The following is a 26603-nucleotide window of genomic DNA, read 5'->3' on the forward strand; positions in this document are numbered from 1 at the left end:
CTAAAAATATTCCCCACTTTATTCAAGTAGAACAATGCCAAACATGGTTTAACAGATTGCTGTAGACACACACAAAGACAGCCAACTGGAAAGATGAAGGTTGTGAAATCAGTTAAGGTCAGGTCAGCCATATGATTGAGCAGAGTCAACCAGGGTGTTGGTTTCCAAATTTTTGTATATAGATCCCTCTACACTATTAAAAATTGAAGTCCTTAAGGAGCTTTTATTTGTGTCCACTATGTCAATTGATATAATCCATTAGTGAGAACAAGGCCAGAGGTCAAAGCTAAACAAACCACCAATTGCTTATATGCTAGTTCAAGTTGAAGCAAGTTCACAAGAGCCAAAGTACAACCTTGAGTATATTCTACCCAAATTTAGAGACCATCCCAAGAACAGATTTGACACACTGGAAACTGATGAATGAAGATCAGACAAGTTGAGGGATAGCATCAAAAGACACCATATGTGATCAAAGCAAAAGGTTATTATAACATCAGGAAGGGAAAAAACTAATGAAAGTCAGAAGGCACTCTGAAACATCCTCCTGAATTGAGCGTAGTTGGCGCATACGAAAGAGAGGATGAAGTGACATGAACAGGAGATCTCAATGGGTAGCTTGAGAAAATGCTATAAGGAAGTGTGCAAAGACCTGGAGTTATAAAACTGACAGAGACGACTATGATCATATGTTCCAAACTAAAACAACTGAAGAAAAATTCACCCCTGCATCAAGAGAAGATAGAAGAAATGCACGGTCACTGAACCAAAAAGTATTAGTCAACATTCAACCATTTCAGGAGGCAGCATATAATCAAGAACATATTGAAAGTATTGAAGGAAGAAGTCCATTTTCATATTGGTGAAAAACAAAGCTCCATGACTTGACAAAATACCAAATGAGCATTACAGCAAATGAATATAATGCTAAAAGTGCTCACTCATCTATGCCAAGAAATTCGGAAGACGGCGATCTAACTGGTGGAGGTTCTTATTTGTGCCCATTCCAAAGAAAGGTGATCCAGTACATAGACATTATCCAACAATATCATTGCTATCATGTGCTAGTAAAAATGTGCTGAAGGCATTCCAAAATGGTGCGGCCGTACATTAACATGTAACTGCCAGAAATTCAAACTAGATTCAGAAGAACACATGAAATAAGGAATAGCCTTACTAATGTGAGATGGATCTTGGCTCAAAGCAGAAAATATCAAAGATGTTTGCCTGTGTTTCATTGACTATGAAAGGCCTTCAGCTCTGTGGATCATAACAAATTATGGATAATTATAAGAAATGAGAATTTAGAATACTTCCTTGTGCTCATGTGGAACATGTACCTAGACCAAGAGGTAATCATTAGAAGAGGAATACAGCACAGTTTAAAATCAGTAAAGGTATGCATCATGGTTATATCCTGTGATCAGTTTTATTCATTCAGTTTGATGAGCAAATAAACCTAGAAATTTGTTTATATGAAGATTCATTAACCACCTGTGATATTCAGATGACACAACCTTGCTTGCTTAAAGTCAGTGATTCTAAACCTTCCTAATGCCACAACCCTTTCATACAGTTCCTCATGTTGTGGTGACCCACAACCATAAAATTATTTTTGTTGCTACTTCATCACTGTAATTTTGCTACAGTTCGAATCAGGCGACCCCCTGAAAGGGTCATTCAACCCACAGGTTGAGAACCACTGCTTTAAGTGAAGAAGACTGTAATAGTTAGGTTTTCTGTCAACTTGGCTCAGCCCAGATTCTCAGTGGCATGGCAGTTAAGGCCATGATGTGGTCTGACCCACTGAATCAACTTTTGATGGTATCAGCTGCAAACAGCCAAATGATTCTAAAAAGATTAGGGTGGAGACAAATAGGAGGGAAGTTGGCTGGGTGGAATGGTTTACTCCTATACACGTAGATGGTGTGGAAAGCCGCTTCACTTCTTGCTCATTGCTCTCCAGTTCTTTGAACTTGAGGTAACAGCCTATCATATTGTCTGCTGACCCTCGAAGCCATGAGAGCCTGCTCTTTGACCTGCTGACCTTGGAGTCATCTTTCTCTGCATCTACCAACCTAAGTCTTCCCTCTTCCCACGTCATCTTCCTGCTTCCTAGTTCAGCAGCCCCTGACGCTACACCAGACAAGAGAAGCCTCTGACCCACAGACTGGAAACAGAGTAGACTAACCCATTTCTACAAATGTGTGAACCATTTTATTGCTATATAAAGAAATATGTACACATATACTAGGAAATTTATATCAAGAAAATGTATATATGTGACACATATACATGTGTAAATACTTTCGTATATGTGTACACTTTTGTCGTGTGTGTGTGTGTGTGTGTGTGTGTGTGTGCAAGTATCACTGAGTTTGCTTCTGTAGAGAACCCAGACTAACATAAAGACTTAAAACATTTACTGGTGGAGATCCAAAACTACAGCCTTTAGTATGGAAAACAAAAATCCTGACAACTGTACCAATAAACAACAGAAAATATTTGATTTTATACAAAGATTTAATTTGCTTGGATTTATAATCTACACCACAGAATCAGACATCAAGAAATCAAACAATGTGTTGCACTGGGTAAATCTGCTAGAAACGCCCTTTTTAAGATGTTAAAAAGTAAAAATGTCATTTTGATAACTCAAATGGGCCTGACCCAAGCCATGGTATATTATTCAATAGCCTCATAAGCATGTGAAAGCTAGACCATGAATAAAGAAGACTCAATAAGAATCGATGCCTTTGAATTGTGGTGTTTGGAAAGAATAGTGTATATTCTCTAGGGTGCTACAAGGACAAACACATGTTAAATGCCGCTAGAATGCTGTTTCTCGGTGAGAATAGTAAGCTGTCTCATATCATACCCTTATTCATGTTATTAGTATGGACCTGCCCATAGAGAAGGATATCATGCTTGGTGAAGTAGAAGGGTCAACATAAGAAAACCCCTCAACGAGATGGCTTGACTGTGACTATTATGATGGCCTCAATCATAGCAGAAATTGTGAAAAAGGAACAGGTCCAGGCAGTTTTTTATTTTATTGTATAATTGGTTTCTATGCATAAGAACCAACTGGATGGCACCTCGCAAAAATAAGACATCTATTAATATTTATATTAGTAGAAAATAAAACCAAGCCATTTTAAATCACTTAAAAACAAAAATAACATATTTTTATGAAAATTGTTCTATTTCTCCAAGCAGAAAATCTGCCACATCAAATTGTCCAAATTTAATGAAAAGAGAGGTATTGTTGGTTTTTTGTTTTCCTTTGTTTGTTTGTTTGTTTGTTTGGCAAACCTTTCATGTCAGGATTAACAAGAGCAGCAGATTTGCATCTATTCTGCATTCTGTGTGTTTTAATTTCATACATTATGTATCTGAAAAATACCATTGTATATTCATGGGAGAAATGAGAGTGAAAAGGGCAGTTCATATTTGAGGAAAATAATTTTGATCTGCAGATTCAAGTTTCTCCACACCACATCTGAGAACCACCAAGCTAAGTATTCTCTAATTATGGTGTGTCATGATAGTCCTTATTTATCAGAGGTTATGTAACCAGTCATCCCTGGTAGCACTGTGGCTAAACGGCTCAGCTGCTAACCCAAAGGTCAGCTGTTTGAACCCAGCTACTTGGGGAGAAAGATGGCGATCCACTTCCATAAAAAATCGACAACCTTGTCATACTTCGGTTAAAATGTAGCATCTTATCATTTGATCTCACTTTTGATCCATTTAAAGTTGTTTCCGTTTTTTAAGAAAAGTGAAGGGGAAATACACATGGATTGAGTCCCAGCGCTAGGGACCAGGGATGTGGATACCTTTGCTGTTGTGAAAAATGCGCTGGAAAGTGGATTATTGAGGATGCAGTTGTTAAAATTTAGTACCATATATCACTTGATATCCTTTTAAATGACCCGTTTAAATGTGTTCTACTTTTAAATATTTTCTGCTTTCTTTTTTATTTATTGGGGTTTTTATCTGTTTTGCTTTGTAATTGTTGTTAGTTTTGGGGTTTTGTTTTATGTTTTTCTGTATATGAGATTCAGGATAAGTAAATCTCGAGACCGTCATTGGATTGGTGGTTCCTTGGGGCTATGGCAGGGGAGGTGGAGCTGGTGGGGTGAATGAATGAAGAGCTAATAACGGTGAGAACAAGAATGTGGAAAATGCTTAAAGCTGATTGTACAACTCTCTGGATTGTACGACATGAGAATTACATGCCAGTAAAAGTTTTGAGAGGGAAAAAAAGATGTGCAACCTTGGAAACATTATGGGGAAGTTCCATTCTTACTAGGGTCACTTTTTGTCAGAATTGACTCATTGGTGGTGGGTTTGGGTTTTGTTGTTGTTACAGTTAATTTTCAGTCAGATTAACTGATAAAAGTACACAAAATTACTTACAGTAGGAATTACTTCTATTTTAAAGTAAATATGCACTCTTTTTGTGTCCTTTACTCTTGCTTTTATGCTGGTAATGGAAGGTGAAGGTAGCTCTGGATCCCACCAATTCATCCTTGAAGCAAATATCTCCCTGAGTTATATGCCAAGCATGCCTCTAGGAGTTTTATCCTGTCTCATCACATTTAATCATCACAAGAGAAAACGTGTCCCTCTGGGTGTTTGGCTTCCCACAACACTAGCTGGAACTATTTATAGGCTTTTCTTTAGTGTTGTTGTTTTTGTTTTGTTTTGTTTTGTTTTGGTTTCAGTTTTATTTTTTCATGTCTATAGACAGGATAAACAATCCTGAGGAGAACACAATGGGACTAACAGTTCCGATGTGGACGGGGAAGGGGGGAAAAAACCCAAGCCCAAGGGAACAACAAGTGATCTAAAATCAATGGCGAGGAGGGCATAGGATGCCTAGTGGGACTTGATCAAGTGCAATGTAGCGAAAGGAATTACTGGGAGCCAAGTGAAGTCAAACATGATAGTGGCACAGGAGGAAAGGCAATAGAGGAAACAACTAGGAGGCACAGGACATTTATAGAGATCTAAATACAGGCACATATGTACATATATTTATATGTAACAATAGGGACATAGTTCTATGTTCATACGTTATATGCTTAATAAGGTGACAGATGGACATTGGGCCTCTATTCAAGTCCTCCTTCAACGCAAGAACACATTGTTCTAATAATCTGGCATTTTGTGATGCTCACTTTTCCGACATGATCGCTGAAGACAAAATGGGTACGCAAGCAAATGTGGTGAAGAATGATGATGGCACCCAGCTATCAAAAGATATAGCATCTGATGTCTTAAAGGCTTGAAGATAAGCAAGAAGCCATCTAGCTGGGAAGCAACAAAGCCCACATGGATATGCGCACCAGACTGAGGTGACCATGGGATCAGGTATCAGGCACCAGAAGACCCAAAACAAATAATCATATCAATGAGAATGGGGGTAGGGAGGGGTGGCAGAGTAGAGACTCAAAACCCATCATAGACAATTGGACATCCCCTCACACAAGGGTCACAAGGAAAGGACGAGTCAGCCAGGGTGCAGTAGAGCACCAACAGAACATACAATATTCCTCCAATTCTTTAATGCTTCCTCCCCCGTAACTATCATGACCCCAATTCTACCTTACAAATCTGGCTAGACCAGAGCATGTGCACTGGTATAGCTAAGAGCTCTTGACACGCAAGATCCAGGACGGATAAGCCCCTCAGGAACAATAATGGAATAGCAATACCTTGAGGTCAGGGCGAACGAGGGGGAGAAAAGGGGACCCAATCACAACGCTCCACATACATCTGTCCCACCCACCTCCCAAGGGGGAAGAACAACAAATGTGGGTGAAGGGAGATAGCGGTTGGTGTAAGATATGAAAATAATAATACTTTATAAATTAACAAGTGTTTATGAGGGAGGGAAGAAAAAATGAGGAGTTAATACCAAGGGCTCAAGTAGAAAGAAAATATTTTGAAAATGATGAGGGCAACCTATCTAAAAATGTGCTTGACACAATGGATGTATAGAGTGTTATAAGAGCTGTCAGAGCCCCCAATGAAATGATTTTTAAAGCATATTATTACCGTTCAATATATAAGGAAACTGAAGAACAAAGAAATTAGATTATTTGCTCACAATCATGTAGAATATGAAGGGGCTTCAAAAAGTTCATGGGAAAATTCTATTGTCTTGTAAATGGTACCAGAGCCTGGTGGCATATTGGGCCACACTTTTCACAATCTAGAAAGTCAGCAGTTCTGAACCACCTGCCACTCCATGAGAGAAAGATGAGGCTTTCTACTCCTGTAAAAAGTTACAGTCCATGATACCCACAGGGCAGTTCTGCCCTGCCTATAGGGTCTGTCTGAGTAGGAACCAACTCTGTGGCCATGAGTTTTTGTAAATGGCAGCACTGTCACTCTTACAAACTGATGCGGCTTCCAGAACATCAGCTTTCATCAACAGTGATTTAAACTTAATTGGTAGCCCCCCCCACCCCGCTCCCCCAAAGAAGAAAATCCAAGTTAACCTTTAATTCTGAAAAGTAAACCTGTCCTCTTCATCTGGTTATGCTGTATGCCACCCATTCTCATCTTCAAAACACTTTCTATATTCTTTTAAAGAAATTCACCATCACACTGGCTTCTCAAGAAGCCATTCTTTTTCCACCATAAATTCTGTGGCCAAGACTTACTCTGCACTTCCTCATATTGAACAGCCATCTAGCCGTCCAGCGGGACTACCAAGTAAAGCTGAGTTCCCATCCCTGCCCAGCCAGTGACTGCAGAGTGAGATGAGCATGCTGTGCTTCAATCACCTCACTGTAAAATGAAGATAACCGCATCTGCCGCAGAGTAATGATTACAATTAAGTGAGACAACTCATGCAAAAGACTCAGCACAATCCCTGGTTCCCAGAAAATGCTCCCTAATAGACTCAAGAGAGGGTGATGATGCTTAATACTAGGTGGTATTTGTCAGCCTGGACACACACTACCCAAGCAGCACAAGCAAACCTGTCTGAATTGATAAACATCACATCCTCCTGATCTACAGCCTCAATGGTAAATATTAATTTACTTCAGTAATGCTACCTGTGGTAGAGAAGGAATGTGCATGTGTGCATTCTATTTTAGTATCTGTTGAGAAAAGAAGAAAAGTATAATCTTGTTTTGTTTTGGGTTTTTTTAAATCAGGTTCTTTAGCTGTAAATAGATTATAAAATGCGGAGACTAGCAGTGTTTAGCTAGAGTGAACGAAGAGGCATGTAGACAAAATTGCCTTGCCTGTATGGGGAATGTAGAGTCATGGATTGTGGACTCTCAGGAATTTTTTTTTTTTTTAGCTGACAGGCATATCTTGGAACAGAGAAAAGCTGCGTAGACACAAGTAGTTTATTGGAAAGGAATTTAGGAAGCAGAGATCCTTGGGATTACTATAATATAGTAAAAAATAAAGTCATTTCACGGTGGTAATTACAGATAGTAACAAAGCCAATGCAAATAGAGATCACCATCTGCAAAAATAGCTGTGGGGGTGGGAAGGTGAGGAGGGTGTGAGAGGCAGAGGTCAGACATGCCTGCTTCCACCCTCGATCCTGCTTTGTACCTCTGCTGACACATCTGTTCCTCCCACAGCATTCTACTTTTCGGCTGGCTTCAGTAATTCATTCCAGTGGCCACACAGAACTCCGAGGCAATATTTATGATTAAGGGGGTTTATCAGGAAAGTTAGCAGTTTACCACAAGCCAGGGTAAAGAAACATTTAGGCTAGAGCCCTGGTGGCATAGTGGTTAAGAATTGGGCTGTGATCTGCAAGAAACATTTAGGATATCATCATTGGTCCATTGCAGAACCTCTCTCCAATCCTCAGCCTCTCAGCCTTTAGTGGTGCCTTGGCCTTTGCCTCCAAATGAGCTGATAGCCACGGGCATAAACCAGAGATTAACTCATTCACATTCTGACTCATGGTAACCCTATAGGACAGAATAGAACTGCCTTATGTGATTAAACACATTAAACCAAAAAAATTTTTAATTGGAAAAAAAGATAGAACTGCCCCTGTGGCTTTCCAGGACTGTAACTCTTGATAGGAGTAGAAAACCTTGTCTTTCGACCATGGAGCGGCTAGTGGTTTCAAACTGCTGACCCTTCGAGTAGCAGTTTAATGCCTAGCCACTGTACCACCTTGGCACCTGCTTTAAGCATCATCTGACTTTCATTTAGATATGATTAAAGTACTATAACAACTGTTCCTTGATTGTTGATTGTGTTAGTTTGGGTAGACGAGAGAAACAAAATTATATATATATATATATATATTGTGTGTTTTATATATATATAAATAAAAGAGGCTTATATTTTATTTATATATATAAGAGGTTTATATACCAGAGCAATTGTATTGAGAAAACATCCCAGCCCAGTCCAGATCAAGTCCATAAGTCCAATATTAGCCCATATGTCCAATATCAATCTATAAAGTCATCTCCAGACTCACGAAATACATGCAATGATGCCAAATGCAGGAAGATCACACGTCAGTGGGTGGGAAAGTCTTGTGGATCCCACAGCATTGTAAGCATCTCAGCGTCGGCAGGGGTCTCGACTTGGCTTCTCCGGCTCCAGAGATCTGGTTGCATCAGGGTAGGTCCATGTGGCTTCCAGTTCCCAGGGCGTAGCACCATGTGTCTTGTCAGTAGAGCAACTCTCAGGGAGGGAACAGAGAGAGAAGGGTCTCGTGCCTCCAAGGAGGAAATACAGGTGTTCCCACAATTCTCAGGATAAAGTCATGCCCACACAGAGGCCTCATTGGTTTTATCTTGATTGACAGGCCAGGCTCCACCCCTTCACTCATAATCCTTTCAAATTGACACTAGATTGTGTAATTACTACACTCGTGTACGATGGTGAGATATAATCAATTAATGTGGCCCTTTTTCTAGCCATAACATTGTATGTGATGCCCCATAAAGTCTAGTCTCTATGCTTGTAGCTTATGCATATGCCTGTGGCTTAGGCGTAGAAGATAATTTGTAGTACATCACATAGGGATTATGGCTAGAGAAGGACTATATTAATTGACTATCATCATCGTCATATAAGAGCAATCAAGGAGCAGTTGTTCTAATAGTTTAACTGTATCTAAAAGAAATCCTCCCAATTAAAAATGCCCAGATCCCTTTCCAGATAATTGAACTCCAGCCATATTCTGTTTATGTCCACTCACATATGTTTTGGGTAACATTTTTGCTAGATTATATTCCAGAAGGTTGCATTACACCTGTATCAGCAGTGTATGACATGACTGCTTTCTCCTTATCTGTGTTGTGTTAAAAGTTAATAACTTTCCATTCCATATTTTCACCAGCTTTTTAGAGCCCCCCTTGTGGATGTATTATTTACCAATTTCTACTGTGTGCTAATTTTAATATATTTGTTTCCTGGTAGTTAACCTTTCCAACATGGAGTGTAAATGTTTACGTTACCACACCTGTCAATCTTTTCCTCCATGTCTGGTATGCTTCTGAAGATCATCATAATCCCAAGGTTATATAAATACTTAGCCATAGATCTTTCTCAAGTATTCTTATATATTTAATCCATTTGGAGTTTATTTTTTGTATAATATTAGACCAATGATGTGACTTTTTTTTTCAAATTTCTAAATACAAAATTGAGTAATCATACATTTAGCCCACTGATCTTAAATGTTTTCTTTTATCAGAGATAAAGCCGGGTATATTTGTAGGTCCATTTGTTGTTTTCCCTTGACTTTTCTGTCTATTGCGGTGTCAGTGCTTTCTTGGCTTAATGAATGTAGGCATATAATACTGCTTGATATTTGGTGTGGCAACTTGGTCCTTTATTACTCAGCACATATTTCTATTTTAAAAACAGAAGTCACTGGATAATGTTCTACATTTGTTTAGTTACTGTATTAGTTTGAGTACTTTAGAGAAACAAATCCATAAAAACTCATGTATAAGAGAGAACTTTATATAAAGGTTAAATGCACATCAGGAAAACATCCCAACCCAGTGCTGCCCAAGCCCACAAGTCCAACATTAACCCATATGTCCAACACCAATCCACAAAGTCCTCCTCCTTCTCACAAAACAGACGCAATGATGCCGACTGCAGGAGGAAAGCTGAGTCAGTGAGTGTGTAAGCATCTCAGTGCTGGCAGGGGTCTCCACACGGGTGCTCCAGCATCCAGGGCTGCATTTGGGTAGGTCCATGTGGCTTCTTCTCAGGGATGTCTTGCAGGAAGTGAGCCTTTCCAGCTAAAGCAGGGAACTGGCTAAGGCAGCTGTACCCTGGTCCAACCATCAGAAAGCAATAGACCCGAGAACAAGAAAGGCAAGGCTCACCAATTTATCCCTCTGCCCTTAAATTAGCCCTACTCGTGTTTATCAGCCTGGTTGGCACAAAAAACTAACTCAGTTATCTACACCTGTAAGAAGCTTAAACAATAGAGCATGCAATCAAAAAGGCACTATTACATAACAGGTGGCAGCTACTTTGATTGCAGCCATGGTGCCAAGAAGGGAATAATCTGTCTTTAGACAAACACCATACCGACAAAACAATAGAAGAGACCACATGTGGAAAACAAGTAACATGAGGAATACAAAATGTCTAAAAAGAGTGAAATCATCTCAGAGTTTTGATAACTGTGCTATGGCATTATTTATACAAATGTTTCTAGGAGACATTTGATCGATTTTTCTTTTCTCTCTCCCTGGTACACTGAACAAATTCACAATGGATTAACAAAGTCATAGAGTAGATAGTAACTAGCTACATTTTGTTCTATGTGATGCTACCATTAGGACATTTCACATGACCACATACAAAATATTCTTCCAAAGATATTTGTCAATTATCTTTCTATTGCCCATCACTTTTGAATTATTAATATGTCTTCTCCCCTCTGGTATCAGTGCAGATCACTGAGTTAAATTCAACATAATATTTTGTTCTTTGTATGCAAACAATTCAATTGAGCACAATAAATAAAATGGGCTTGAGCTATTTTGTGTAGAAATAGAAGTTACAATGCGAATCTAACCTTTACCACACATTTGTAGAGCACCAATCAATCCTGGCATTCCTTTCAGTTTCAGAACAAAGGAGATTTTGCCATTTTAGTGGTGAAATGTAAAAGAGAATCTGGTGGCTTTTCTCTTTGGTTTTCTTGTTCCAGCGATCAGGCTATTTTCCTCTTTCTTTGTGTACTTACCATTCTTTCTTCTCATTCTTATGTTTTGCTCAATTATTTTATAGTTTTTGTTCCTACTTTTCTCTATCAATTTTTCACTCGCTCTCTTAAGCACCTTACCATTTCTGACATTGGCTTTGCTTCCGGCTCCCATTCTCAGTCTCTCATCTTCTCTTCTTTGCTATTTCCTCCTCCTTGGTCCCTTCTGCCCCTCAGGGTCATTTCCAGTGGTATCCTTTCTACTGGACATGCAACTGGCCTCTTTTTTTAAAAAAGACATAGTTTGATTTCTGAGCACAGTTGTGTTTTGTCTGTTCCTATGAACTCTTGTACTTAATGCTTTGCACTTCTTGTTTCTTTGTGCTGATACTGAAGCTCTCTCATTCTTTACTTCCTTTCTTTAAAAGCTTTGAACATTTCTAAAAAGAGAAACCTACATTACTTAAAATCAGTAATGGATAAAAGCCCTAGAATGTAGAAATTGATGAGGTTTTTAATTAAAGCTTATATTCTGGACATTAAAATAAAATATAGAAATGTAAGGAATCATGCAATTATGTGTTTAAATGTAGTCTAGATATAGGAAAATGACATATTTTTCAATAATTTTATATTTTAAACATCTGAGAACCACCGAATAAAAATGGTTATGGTACTTAGAACTTAAAATAGCATTCTTTCATAGTTTCCCAGTCAGTTCCCACTAATAATGACCTTGTAAAACAGAGGAGAGCAGCTCCAGTGGGTGTCTGAGGCTTTTGGTCTTTATGGGAGCAGATAAGTGTGTTTGCCTTTAAACTACGTGCTACAACAATATAACAAAACAAAACAAAAATTCCCAAATGAAATGGTAACGGTGACCAGTTATTCCATTGCCTTCCCATTAATTTTGACTGGCAGTGACCCTGGAGGACAAGGTAAAATTAGCCCATAGGATGCACAAGGTTATAAAACAGACTGTCACATCTTTCTGCCACAGAACTGGTGGATTTGAACCACCAACCTAGCTGGCCAACTACTTAACCACTACTCCATGAGGGTTTAGGATTTACAACACGTGTTTGTAGGGGGCACAATTCAATCCATAAGATCTAAGGGGAGCTAAGGATGGCCTCCAGCTGCTTTAGGCTTATATTTCCATTCTAACCAACCCATCCACCATCGCCAGTGAGTGAATTCCAATCATAGCAACCCGCCGTAGGGAGCAGAAAGCTTGCTCTTTCTCCTACGAATTGACTAGTGGGTTTGAACTGCCGTCCTTGAAGTTAGCAGTCCAACCCTTCCTGTACATTTTCAGGAATAGCCCTTGAGTCAAGGCTGTTTACTCTGAGCAGGCCTGTACAAGGACAAGGTGTGTCATCCAGGCCAAACAGGTGGAGGAGGAGGAGTTCTAATTTGCTTCTGGAAAGAAAGGAAAGGGCTTACTGCCTATAGAAGAATGCTGGGCAGGCAAAAAACCCCACACTATGGAAATAGCTAAGTATATATGCAACTATTTATTTTAACATGGATTTCATTCAAAACACTGTTTATTAAGGGGAATATATATAAAGAGGCATCAATAAGTTTGTGTAAAATGGAATTAAAAGATAATCAAATTTTTTTCATATACTTTTTGAAGCTCCTTTGTTTATACGTGGGAGAAAGGGCTTTAGAATCATGTAAACAGGTATAGTCTCCAACGTCCACAGGGCCTAGTCCCACTCTGCCCTCGAAGGTTGCTATAACATGACCGACTCGGTGACAGGGAGTTTTATATACATGTTCATACTCAGTCCATATATGTGTGTGCACATATACATGCATAGAAAAATGTAAGAATGTGCCTTTGTGTTGGCAGCAGCAGTTGTTGATAAGCTCTTGGGTGTGCGGTGAACATGAAAGCCTAGTTTGTTGTTCATTAAAGCCGTCACCTCCGTGAGAGGTAACTTTCAAGATGCTCTTGCTTGTTCAAGGCGGGTTTTTGAGTGTTTCTTTTAGAATTAAGCTTAAAGGTCAACTTAAAAACTGCACAGGTATTCTTTCTTATCCCTTTATCGAGTTAAATTTTTAAAAATTGGTTGTTTTAAAATAAGCAGTAGACTTCTGAATTAACTTTGATTTCCAAAGTGGAATCCGTCTTCCCAGAATGAAAGTGGCTTACCTCTGAAGACAGTCAAGAAGAAAGCCAGCTAGCCGACTGCTTCATGCGCCAGATGAAGCCTGTGGAGCGTGAAGATGCTCTGTGAAACGAGGATAAGAACGGGGCTTTCCTGCCCACCTCGAACAGCTGGTGTGAGAATATTAGACCACTGGGGAAGCTTTCTATAAGCTGTAGAGCTGTGGGCCTCTCACAGTATGCAGCAATTACAGGAGAAGCATGTGTCTCATGGTAGGGTCTGTGTGCATGCCGGAGCGACAAGCCGACTGTGTCCACAATGTCTGTCCTTCGGCCCCACACATATCACGCTCTCAGGTGCTTGCTAAAGGAATAACTGAATCTAGTTCGTTGTCTTACTCACAAACCATGTATAAGAAATGGCTGTTCCACTTAAGATTAGTCGTGTCAGGTAACCGACTCAGACGTGCCTAGTTGTCATTAAGAGCCAGCCCTCTCCAAAGGACAAGAACAAGTGGCTGATGGACTCAGTCAGCCTGAGAGCATGAAAGATCTCACACTTTAGTCCAGTGATCTTAACTTTAGCTGCATTAGGAACCACCAGGGGAGTTTTAAAAATTATTGATGCTGGGACCCCACTCCCAGATCGTTAAATCAGTATCTCTGTAGGGAGGTAGCCTGGCATTGGTAGGTTTGTTTGTTTGTTTGTTTAAGAAAACCAGTTGATTCAAATGTGCAACCTGCATTCGATGTGGGTTCAAGTGCTAAGAACACACTGAGAAAGAGCTGCCTTAAGGAGTCCTGTCTGTCTGGTTCTACCTCAGGGATTCCAGGAGATGAAAAGAACACAGTTCTGCTCCCACCAGAGTCTGTCAAGGAGTAAAAGCTAGCAGTCACAGAGCTGTGGGAGGTCATGAAAAGCTGGACTTGCACTGAGCATGAGACTTTCTCCAGAGTCTGTCAGACGTGTAGTACTGCTGGGTCATAAGAACTAAACGAAAAGGAGGTCAAGGGTTAGTTTGGCAAACCAACTAGTACTAGCCTGCAGGTCTGGGCCATACTAAGGGTCTGAGGTTTTTTCATTCCTAAAACAAGTGCCATGCCCAACACTGGGAATACAACTGTGAAGAAGTTAACACTCTGCCTTGAACAACTAACTGCTCACAAGGGGTAATTGCTCAAATGCTAACAGTGGAAAAAGAGAACAGATAAGGTCAGTGGACTGGGAAGCATCCTTTTCTCAGAGTGAGTCAAGGGTCGGGCTGAAACTTTCTAGACTAGTGTGGCAGCTGGTAGTGCCTGGTCAAAAGAATACTATAAAAGCAATGTATGGGAGAGATGATTTTAGAATTTTTTTGAGATTTCAAGGGAGAAATTGTGTAGATATAAAACAATTAGGACTCTTGCAATAATCTAAGGAATGGATGATAATTCTTAAATTAAGGTGACTTCGAAAAGGAGCCCAGGTGGCACTGTGGGTTAGATCCTGGGTTGCTTAACCAAAAGATCAGCAGTTCAACCCCACCAGCCACCACGAGGGAGAAAGATTGAGGCTGTCTGATGTACAGTCTTAAAAACCCTATCTATGGGCCACGATCAGTTGGAATCAACTTGATGGCCATTGGTTTTAGTTAGTAAGAGTTGTTTAGGTTGTCCAAGAGTTGTTTATAGAATTTCCAATGAGAAAGATAACTGCTTATATTATCTAAGCATATATAATTCAACTGTCTTTCAACCAGAAATAAATGATTCATATTAGAGTTCTCTATTGAGCCACTTCAGCCTACTCCTCTCCTGCACTCTTCATTAACGTCAATTGCTGTCCTGTCTTAATTTATTTCACAATTGCATGAGACCTTTAAAAACTGATGTCAAGATAGTCAAGATCCAGGTCCGGTGCCAAGAATCATTCGCATAATTTTCTTTATGCAGCTCAGCCTTGAACAGATTGGAACTACATAGGTCCACAGAGATGAGGTTTTCTTTTAAAAACACCGTCTGTTGATAATTATCTCCACACGAGCAGTTCATCTCTCCAGTAAATTACACATTACAGTTTTTAAAAAATTATCTCCTGTGGCTCTGGTGTCTTTCTCATAGTATTCAGTGCCGTGTCGCAACCCTTGCATAGAACGGTGGGACCCTACGAGGTGCCACGGTGGTGCTGGGAGTGTGCCCGAGAAGCAGAGAAGAAAAGGGACATGACGAGACGGGGGGTGACTTGATGCGGCCCGTCCACTGGGGCTGTTGCTGCAGTGACTCTGCAGGCATGAAAACCTTGCCCTTTGTGTGAAACACCTTTTTATCGTATGTTGAAAACACGCCTGCATGGGGGTGCAGTATATGATACCAGATGTGCACAACATATGTATTATTTGACTGCTAATCTTGTTGGTAAGATTTCCAATCAGCAGTGAACTGTTACTAGTTACATTGAGAGAGTCCGTTTCAACTGCTGGGGTCCAGCGCCCCTGACCTCCTTCATTGTTGAAGGAGCACACTGTTTCATTCTTTTCAAGCTGCCTGCCAAGCACAGACATTCTGAGAAGGATAAGCATCCGTACTTCTAAAGTAAAGTCAGCCTTATTATTTGAGAATCTGAGTCCATGTTAACTACTTTAGTATTCAGAATTAAATGTTTGTCTTTGCCTTCAAGTGAACAAGTTTAAAATTTTCATATATAAATAATCATTATATAAATGATTCCCAAAAATTCACTTCTCTTGTCAGGCCAAATCCGTAATCAGCCACAGAGCAAGATCGTATTGAGTTATTGGGCCATGCAAGATTGTAAGCTACCAGACCCATATGTAGTCGAGTTAAGTCTGTACTGTAAGTCTGCATGTGTATTCTCACAGGAGACTGTGCAATGTGGGCATGCTTTCAATTCTCTGCTCTCTGTGATTTATGAAGGCACGTAGGTCAGGAGTTTATTATGCTGAAAATCATCATAACTGTTTTGTTTTGCTTTTTAAGATGAAGTGACCGGAGCATGTTGAAAGATAAATGGGTGAAGCGTTTTGATTATGCTTCTATTTCTATTAATGGGTAAACATTATTGCAGAGTAGCCAGCCATGCGAAGTATTGGGGCATTAGAGCTCAAGTCGTTTGTAAGCCGACAGCCCCTTCTTTCCTCTGGGCTTAAGGTTGTTATTCATCAAAACGTTGGACTTGTTTAGTGTGGTCATGTCAGAAGCAAATAGTTGAAAAAGACAGCCACTTAAATTTATGGTTCTCTTTTTTTGCATTTGTAAGAAAATGTGTTTCTTTTTGTAGACTTTGTGCTGTTGTTGTTCTTTGTATAGATTTCATTTCTTGTTCCACAGCCAACTAAATCTAGTACTTGTACATTCTCATGCTATAGAAAGGAATGTGGCGCCCTTTTATACCTTATTTTGTTTTATTCCATTTATTGTGATGAAATATATGCACTAAAACATCTATTCACACAACACTTGAAAGGCTACAGCCCAATGACATGAACTACATTTTCATGTTTTGCCACCACTGTGCCACTTGACAGGAGTCATGGGGGCATTGTGCTATGAGTTGGGCTGAGATTTCACAAGGTCTGCAGTTCAAAAGCACCAGCTGCCCCTCAGGAGAGAGATGTGGCTTTCTACTCTTGTAAACAGTTACAGTCTCAGAAACTCACAGGGATAGTTAGCTCCACCCTGTCCTATAGGATCGGTATGAGTCAGCAGTGACTAGATACCTCTTTACGCTTCTAATTAACTAATTGTAATAAAAATAATTTTATTATGGACATTAAGAAAAAATGCATCTGTATTTTAGGATGAATATAGTATAATATTTAAATCAGGGAGGAGAATGTGTAAATTAGAAGATATTAATAAACTAAGAAAATCCTTGTTTTGAACATGTTATCAGAAGAAACCAGTCTCTGAAACAGGACGTCATACTTGGTAAAGAAAGGGGCAACAAAAGAAAGGAAACCCTCAGCAGTTTGGATTTGCAATGTGTCTGCAACACGGAGCTCCGACATATAGCGTGTGAAGCTGGCGCAGCACTGGGTGTGCCCGTTCTGTTGTACTGGGGTCACTGTGAGTTGGAAGCAAGCCAACAGCACCGGCTACACAGGTAGTTGAATAAAGCTGTTTGAGCAGGCATGTAAACCCAACAACGCCCTAGGATTGGCTTCGTGTCGACACAGGAGTCATTTGGAAAGCTGCAAGCTTTACCTGGCTGCATACATAAGTAAAGAAGCCCTGTACTTGTTAAGCATAATGTTTCCAAACAGGCTGCAATTCTTACATGGAGTTTGGGGTCAGAGATTGTTTAGAGGGAGGCTGCATCGGCCTCTATTATGGAGGAAAGGCTATTGCTATCAGGCTGTCAGAAACAAGCTCACTGGGATGAGTTTGCAACTGATTGACGAACTTTCGGAAGCAGGAGCCTGTCACGGAGTAGCTGGCTTTGAAAAGCGTATCCATTAAATTGAGTTCTCACTGATCATTTAGACCAGGCATCCTCAAACTACGACCCACGGGCCACATGTGGCCCGCCGAGGACATTCATCGCGCCCGCCGGGTGTTTTTGCCCCATTTGCTTTTTTTACTTCAAAGTAAGATATGTGCAGTGTGCATAAGAATTTGTTCATAGTTTTAAAAAAAAACTATAGTCCAGCCCTCCAATGGGTCTGAGGGACAGTGAACTGGCCCCTGTTTAAAAAGTTTGAGGACCCCTGATTTTAGACCAAGGTGAGTCATTAATTGACCAAATCAGGCTTGATTCTGTTTTGTGCTCGTTCTAGTTTGCTGTGGCTGTAGGACAATCCATCTCTTCCTAAGAGTTGGACGATATCATATTCTGAGAAGCTAGCACTTTAACTAGCTTCAATGAAAGCATAAGAAAACAGCTTCTACTCTTGCATGGAGCACTCTCTAAAGACGGTGTTCAGTAAAGCAGTATTAGTGTACAAATTCAGCAGTTCTTTCATGTGATATGACATATTCATGTATACCAGCGGTTCTCATCCTGTGGGTCGCAACCCCTTTGGAGGGTCAAATGACTCTTTCACAGGGGTCGCCTGATTCATAACAATAACAAAATTATAGTTATGAAGTAGCAATGAATAATGTTATGTAGCAATGAATAATGTAATTGTGTTTGTACCCCCCAAAATGGACAAAAATGAACTTCTCTCTTTCCAAACTCATTCAACTGGTCTATAGTCTAATCACATATTTCCCTGCTAGGAGGAGTCACCAACATCCCACTACTTTATAACTCAAGCACCTGCTGATACCTTAAGACCAGTGAGAGCTGGCAAAGCAGTGGGAGCAGGTTTGCTGGGCTTATTGTAATCAACAATAAGGGGAGGAAATTAGCCCACGACACCCATCAAGCCCCCTGCCAGTGAGGCCACGCTGACTCAGAGCAGCTCTGGAAGATGGGGCAGAGGTGTCCCTGTGGGCGTCCAAGACTATGACTCTTTACAGAAAGTAGAAAGCCTCATTTTCCCCCCACAGAGTAGTTGGTGGTTTTGATCTGCGGACCTTGCAGTTAGCAGCCCCAATGCAGCATCCTCCCCAAAAGGAAGTCATAGCACCATGTGAGCATAACATTTCAATTTCCTTTGAGTATTCCTGACTTTTGTTCCATTTAACTACTGGGAGGGGAAAAAAATCAGCTATTAGGATTGGATTGGATTGGATCTGATAGTGGGTTTTTTTTGCAGGGTGGCTGCTCTGCAGCCTGGCTGAAGCTGAGTGTTCGTTCTCTCTGTATAGTTGAAGGTACACTGTTGAGTAAAACTCCTCTAACTGCCCACTAAGGCAGGAATTTCAAGCACAGACGGAGGCACAGAGGCTCCCTGTGAGAAACACAACCAGCAGCACAACTCCAGACATGTTTTCAAACGTGTGTGTTTGCGAGAAGCCAGCCCCACGTGGCGGAAGCACTAGTAAACAATAAGCCCGTCTTGGTGTACTGCGCCCTTAGAGTTGCAACGTATTATGCCAGGGAGAGCGTGGTGTAGAATTTCTGCTTTCAGTTCCTATGCCAAAGTCACTGAACCATCTCTCTCCCGCTCTAGGATGTCGCATGTACTTCAGTTTGAGGACAAAAGCAGAAAAGTGAAAGACGCAAGCATGCAAGACTCAGACACGTTTGAAATCTACGACCCTCGGAACCCAGTGACTAAAAGAAGACGAGAAGAAAGCAAAAAGCTCCTGAGGGAGAAAAAAGAAAGAAGATAAAATGTCAGTAATGATCATTGGAACGTGCTGGAAGCGTGCTTGCAATAAATGGCCATCCCTTCAGGACGTGAAAAGACGTATTTTGGAACCTGTTGCCTGGTTTGGGGGAGGGGGGAGGGTCTTCTTTGGGAAATTGTGGTGTTGCTTTAGTTACTGGTTCCTGCCCTTTTCCCCCTAACTGGCCTTTCCTATTGCTTCCAAAGTACGTGTTAACCATTTCCAAGCTGTGCAAGCCTTTTGGTATCTTTTAACCATTAAATATGTGAAGGCTTCCTTTTCAACTTTTGTAAGCTTTTCAAAAGAATTTGAGGGCTACTTCCCCTCAGCATTCTGTTACCATAGTACTAACTTACGTATACTTTTTAAAAACTATATAATATAAAGATGGATTGTGTCATTTTTGTTTTGTGTTGCTTGCTTTGCTTATAAATACCTGAGCTCTCCCAAAACAGTAAGATTCACTAACATCATGCCTGTAATGTTGAGGGAACCCCCCAAGTGAATGTTCGCACCTCACCCACACCTTGATTTTAATGGGTGCAGCCCAGACAGTTCAAAATGTGTGCACGGCCTTGCCCGCTCACTGCCCTTCCCAGTGAGCCTTCATTGACAATACCCATACTGATTATTTAGTACATATTTGATATTTAGTCCATTCTAAAATCTGAATGCTACCATTATACACAGCTAATTTTCAGGTATGACACACCTACCTCTCCTGGTACACCTTTTCAGATAGTGTCTCATCAGGGCCCTGGAGAGGCCCAGATTCAATGCTGCAGCACCATCCTCTGTGGACATGTTAGAAATGCTGGTTTTTGTCCCCGCCCCTCTGCTGAAGGTAAAGCTGTGGGCCTGGGGAATTGTTGAAGACTGCGAGCCTCGCTGCTGATGGTGCCGTGGGTGCTGTGGTTGAATGCTCAACTGCGAGCACAAAGAACCTCAGTTAAACCCCCACCAGCTCCATGGGGAAAAAGCCCTGGGGCTCTATCGCCATGAAACCCCCTAGAAAGTCCAGTGGAGCAGTTCCACTGCATCACCGAGGGTCACGAGAGCTCGGTGGCTTGTGTGTCATCGCTGGACTGCTAAGCACAAGGGCAGCGGTTTAAAACCACCAACTGCACTCAGCGAGAACGATGACGTTTTCCAATCCCGTAAAGATTTACGTCTCTGAAAGGCGCACGGAAGGGCAGTTCTACTCGGCCATGTGGGGTTGATGTGAGTTGGAATTGACAGAATGGCAGTAGTGAACTTGGTTTGGGTTTTTGGGGGGAGGGGCGGGGGACATGAAAGGAAGTTGGGTTTTGTTGGGGTTTTTTTGTGTGAGTTACTGAACCAAGGCGCACGATAGCAATATTGTCACACAACAGTGACATTAAAGATGTGCAAATCCAATGACCCACAAATTCCAATCCTAGATATATGTGTATACCCTAAAGAAATATGCACTGATCAGGGAGACCTGTAGTAAGATGTACGTTAGACGAGATTGGACAGGGAGAGTGGGTTGGAAAGGGGGAACTGATTACAAGGATCTACATGTGACCTCCTCCCTGGGGGACAGACAACAGAAAAGGGGGTAAAGGGAGAGGCCAGACAGGGCAAGATATGACAAAATAATTTATAAATTATCAAGGGCTCATGAGGGAGGGGGGAGCAAGGAGGGAGGGGAAAAAAGAGGACCTGATGCAAAGGGCTTAAGTGGAGAGCAAATGCTTCGAAAATGATGAGGGCAAAGAATGTACAGATGTGCTTTATACAATTGATGTATGTATATGTATGGATTGTGATAAGAGTTGTATGAGCCCCTAATAAAATGTTTTTTTTAAAGATATCCGTTAGAGCATCAACCAGAGAATGGCTAAATGTACATAAGTTTCATTGTCCACACTGGAACACTGTCGTGGTGAACGTTACCAAAGCAGAGCTATATGTCAGCACAGGTTAGTTTGAGAAAAGAAAATCTATAAATATCCACAACCACAAAATGACTGGGTTTTGCAAACTGGCTCCAATTGGGCTGAAGTACTCCACGGACTTTTCTGTGTGCTCCTCGGATGTGCCCATGTTTGCCAGGCAGCACGCTTTCAAGAACCGATGGAACCATAGACCTGCAGGGCACAAGCCAAGAAATGCTAGGTGAGAATAGAGGAAATTGAGACTTTGTCTTACTTCCTGCAGACATCATACCAGAAGGACTCAGTCTCTGGGGAAGAACAGCATGCTAGGTGCAGTGGAGTCAGCAAAAACAAAGAAAGGGGATGATCTGCCATGAGCTAGATTGATGACCGATGACCGACTGCGGTTCTCTCACTCGCTGCCGTAAAAGCAATGCTGACTCTCAACAACCCTTGCAGGGCAGGGTAGCTCCTGTGGTTTGCTGAGACTACTTCTTTATGGAAGTAGAAAGATCCATTGTTCTCCCGAAATGTTGCTGGTGGTTTCGAACTGCTGACTTTGCGGATCACAGCCCAGCGTGTACTCACTATGCCACCGAGGCTCTAGAGACTACCACAAGGGGCTGAGACCTAGCAAAAAATAAGAGGGTGGGGAAGTGTTCTGTCCTGTTGTACGTAGGTTGGAACTGACAACAACATGAACAAGAACAAAACAGGGACATAATTTAAAGTTCACAGTAGCTGAGTGTTCCCCTTCAAACCAGATAATGGAAAGAACAATGTTCTAGAAAAGTTTGAAATACGTTATCTACTAAACTTTGCATGAAATGTGCTCTTAGTAAAGTCTTTAGAAAGAAGAGTGTGTTGGAAATGTATTAATTGTTTTTAAGTTTGAAGACCCCCCAAAAATGAAAATGTGTTAGAAAATTAGCCTTTAAGTTTGATCCTAATTTTCTATTTATTTGAGTTTATTTTCATTTTTACCCTAGAAATGATCCTGTAACACAAAGTCTGTGAGCAGTCTTGTTCGTCCTTGTCTTTTGCAATGTTGGACATTCTAGACAGCAGAAAGGAGAGCAGACTCCTGGCAGATATTTTCCCACAATTTCTGCCAAAACATTTGTCAACTTACCCCAACATTGTTGGTGAGGTGAAAGTTAAAATGGACTCACCTGGGCCCCTCGTTTTTCCATACGTAATTCAAGTAAATACAAATCTCTCTAGACCTCCTAATAGTGTGCTGTCAAATTGCACATCATCACATGTCCCTCGTGCCCTGTATGCTCAGGCCACACAGTCGGTAATGCATCTAAAAGCAGGGACACTGTAGAACCAGGTCATTGAGTGTGAGGAGATGAGTGGTTTGCTGCTGTTGTTTTTAGAACAAGTTCAACAAGTTAGGGTGTTCTTATCAAACGGTCACTACCAACTTTCTGGATAGGGGCTGACGTGTGAGGTATATAAACCTGTCCTTGTTGCATCAGGGTGACCTGCGTAGAAAAAGTTAGATAAAGGTCGAATATTGCCCGAACGTACTGTTTAATCTTGGTGATAACAAGAAAGAAACTGGAGGTGTGAAGTGATCACCATGGAGGCTTGTCTCGGTGCAGGCAATTTGTAGGTATGAGGTGCAGAGAACTTAAGAGGGGTTGCATTCTTTAACACTGCCATTCACAAACGGGCGGGTCTGGTTTCTCTCTGGCGTTGACTCTGGGCAGTGACTGACCTGCTTATCATGTGCTGCTGTTTCTGCTTACTAGAAAGCAGATGGTTTCCCTGTCACATGTATGTTCTAGCTCCTTAGCTTTTAATAAAAAGAGTGGGGCAGGAATCAAATTTTAATCAAATTCTTTCTACTACAACATGATAAAATTGGAATCTCAAGAATAATAATAAAACATCAAACCTTACTAGGATGAATGTTAAAAGTCTCATGCTGATTTAAAGAATAATCATCCCCCAAATTCCATATAAGTATCTTTGCCACAGGTGATTAGCTCGTCAAGACTTCTTGTGGATAGTTACGTTTGATGGTAAACTAGCAAAATGGATCCTGAAAGGAAAATATAAACTTAAAATAGGAAGGGATTGAGAAAGAAAATTACCTGATTTTGAAAATCTAATTTTGTTCCATTTATGAATGTCCATGGTGTAATTAGCCTTGCTGTGGCAAACTTCAAGCTACTAAAAGTGAGTGTTGTTAAGTGCCATCGAGTCAGTTCTGACCCCTAGTGACCCTATGCACAACAGTGAAACACTGCCTGGCCAGTAAGCCTTCGGGGCAGCCAGTGTCTGTCCGTCTTGTTGAAGGTCTTCCTCTTTTTCACTTCCCCTCCACTTTACCGAGCGTGATGTCCTTCTCCAGGGACTGGGCTCTCACGACATGTCCAAAGTACTCGAGACAGAATATCTTTATCCTTCCCTCGAAGAAGCATTCCGGCTATACTTTTTCAGGCAGGCTTGTTTGTTCTTTGGGCAGTTCATGGGACTTTCAGTATTCTTTGCCAGCACCACCATTCAGATGCATCCATTCTTCAGTCTTCCTTCTTCAGTGTCAAACCTTCACATGAGTATGAGGTGACTGAAAGCATCAGGTGCACCTCAGTCCGAATGTAACATCCTTGCTCTTCAGTATCTCAAGTGTTCTTGTGCAGCAGATTTATTCAATACAATATGTCATTTGATGTCTTGATCGCTGCTTCCATGAGCATTGATTGTGAATCCAAGCAAGACCAATTCTTAATAATTTCAATCTTTTCTCCATTTATCATCATGTCACTTATTGGTCCAGTTGTGAGGATTTTGCTTTTCTGTACATGCGTTGTAATCCCTACTAAAGACTGCAATCCTTGATCTTCCTCCGTAAATGCTTCAAGTCCCCCTCACTTTCAGCAAGCAAGGCTGTGTCATCTGCATACAGCAGGTTCGTTATGAGCCTTCCTCCCATCCTGAGGCCAAGTTCTTCATATGATCCAGCTTCTCTGGCCATTTGTTCTGCACACAGATTGAATAAGTCTGATGAGAGGATTCAACCCTGAGGAACTCAAGGTAGTCCTAGTATATTGTTGGTTATTTTCCCATTCTGTTCCCTTTGTAGCTAAAAGTTTACTTAATGCTTGCTCTGATTGAACTATGGAATGATATGATACCTATATTTACCATACAGTAATTTGGGGGGAACAAGGGTTTGCTTTAGTATTCTTGCATCGGCACTGAAGATTTCGCCTGTTGCCAGGATCCTAATCCTCATACCCTATTTCTATTGTATGTGATCACTTCACAGAGCTTGGGGATGTTTTGAATTCTAGCAACGGTCGCAGCCGATGCTTTTGTGACTAGTTTGCATCTTTAGATTCTCTGTAGATGGAGTTTCTCAAAGCCATTTAGATAACTTAAATTCTTCCTCCTACTTGTCTTTTCTGCCCCAATTAGTCATGACCCCATTGCCAGAAGAAACCAAATCTCACAAAACAATAAAAGAGGCAGGGTGATAAGCATATAATAGTTCTTTGAATTTTTCCCTTTCAGTGACAATGTAATAATCTGTCACTTTAAAAAAAAAGTGCTTGGGGTTGTGGGTGAAGAATCCTACCTGTGGAAAGAGAAGTTGCCTTCTCTAGATGACATGTAGAGAGGCGTCTAGACGCTCCCTCATCTGCTGGGAATTGCTCCTTTAAGATTAGATCATGGTATAAATCCATGTTACTTTCTCAGCAAAAACATCCTTGAAGTTTTTCTTCATAGCAATAATAATGTTGACGAAGATTTTCTTGTGGTCTTTTAGAAAACTATTATTTTCTCAGTCTCCTGATTCCAGAAGTGAGGGCGGCCCATCAAGATAGTAGGGCCATGTTTTACTGACTTTCCCACTGGTCTGAATTTAATCTTAGTGGAGAGTCTTTTTCAACAGTTTTATTGAGATATACCATATATACGTGTGTATAAGCCGAGTTTTTTCAGCACATTTTTGCGGTAAAATTAGCTGCCTCAGCTGATACTTGAGTATATACAGAATTCACAGACATATAACTCAATAGTTCAATCACATCAAGAAATGTGCAATCACCACCGCAATCAGATTTAGAATATTTTCTTCTTCCTTGTACTCATTATTAGCTACCCATTCCTCCAAATCTTCACTGCCAATAACTGAGAAACCATTAATTTCATTAATGTTTCTAAAAATTTACCTATCCTGGATTTTATATAAAGAAAAAAAATGTAAGCAATAATAAAAATAGGAAAACTTCAATAAAAAGGAAAGCAGAAAATAATAAAAGCTAGAACAAATTTTAAATGGGTCAAAAAAGAAAACAAATGTTAAGGGATTGAATTTTAGCCTGCCTGCATCTGCATTAGTCCACTTTGCAACACAATCTGTCTGCTTCCAAGGCTACTCGTACCCCTGGTAAATGGTCAGAGCGTGATTCATAGGAAGCTTAATCCACAACGGGGCCCTGTAAATGGATTTGGCTTTTCACTGTCATCCAGTCTTCTGAAAACCAGGTGTGCACAATTTAAGCCCTGATACCATTCCCTTCTTTAGATTCAAAGTATATTATTTACAATCCTTGGATCACACAGGGTGGTGTGCTGTTTCCATAAAGACTTGGTTGACACCTCACTTAGATGGTTGCTTGTTTGAAAACAAGATTTTAAGATCCAGGCACCATTCTTTCTGATAACCAAGCACTATTTGATTTCTTCACCACACTTCCTGTAACACCCATATCTTCAGTGATCTCTTCATGAGAGTAAGCATCAAGCACAGCCATGGCACAAGAATGTATTGTTCTTAGTATGAATCTAGAATGATGTGCAAGCCCAAAATCCATTCATGCATCTATAGTTAATATATGACTCTGGTTCAGCTCAGCATCACCTTCATCTTATGTTAAAGAACATTACGAATCATCCCCCTGGAGAATCACTTCCCCTGCCATCAAGTCCATGCTGACTCACAGTGACTCTTATTGTCGTTCAAATGTTTCAATAACTACATATTCGAAACCAAGGGTGCCATCTATAGGAAATCATTCCACTTGAGGAGTGGTATACGGATATGCTGGAGGTGCTATGGTAAGTTCTCAGTCCTTAGGAGTGGCCTTAGGAGGCTGCCAGTGTATGGGGTTTGCTCTTTTTAATTGTGCCATATATAAATTGTTCTTTAATTTACAGT

The 26603-nt window shown here is 40.8% G+C and overlaps 1 protein-coding gene and 1 long non-coding RNA gene across 2 annotated transcripts in view; one reads left to right on the top strand and one right to left on the bottom strand.

Annotated features, from left to right (window-relative positions):
• The window catches only part of CWC27 (CWC27 spliceosome associated cyclophilin), a 277596-nt gene extending 256419 nt beyond the window's left edge, over positions 1–21177 (top strand). Inside the window, exon 14 of the mRNA XM_075541081.1 lies at positions 19364–21177. Coding sequence (XP_075397196.1) covers positions 19364–19526 — 163 coding nt within the window. The 3' untranslated portion in view covers positions 19527–21177. The remainder of the gene's footprint in view (positions 1–19363) is intronic.
• LOC142439018 (uncharacterized) overlaps positions 20155–26603 on the bottom strand; it is a 61133-nt gene continuing 54684 nt past the window's right edge. Inside the window, exon 3 of the long non-coding RNA XR_012782831.1 lies at positions 20155–21637. This is a non-coding gene — a long non-coding RNA (uncharacterized LOC142439018). The remainder of the gene's footprint in view (positions 21638–26603) is intronic.

Source organism: Tenrec ecaudatus, chromosome 2, assembly GCF_050624435.1.
Source record: "Tenrec ecaudatus isolate mTenEca1 chromosome 2, mTenEca1.hap1, whole genome shotgun sequence".
NCBI classification, from domain to species: domain Eukaryota; kingdom Metazoa; phylum Chordata; class Mammalia; order Afrosoricida; family Tenrecidae; genus Tenrec; species Tenrec ecaudatus.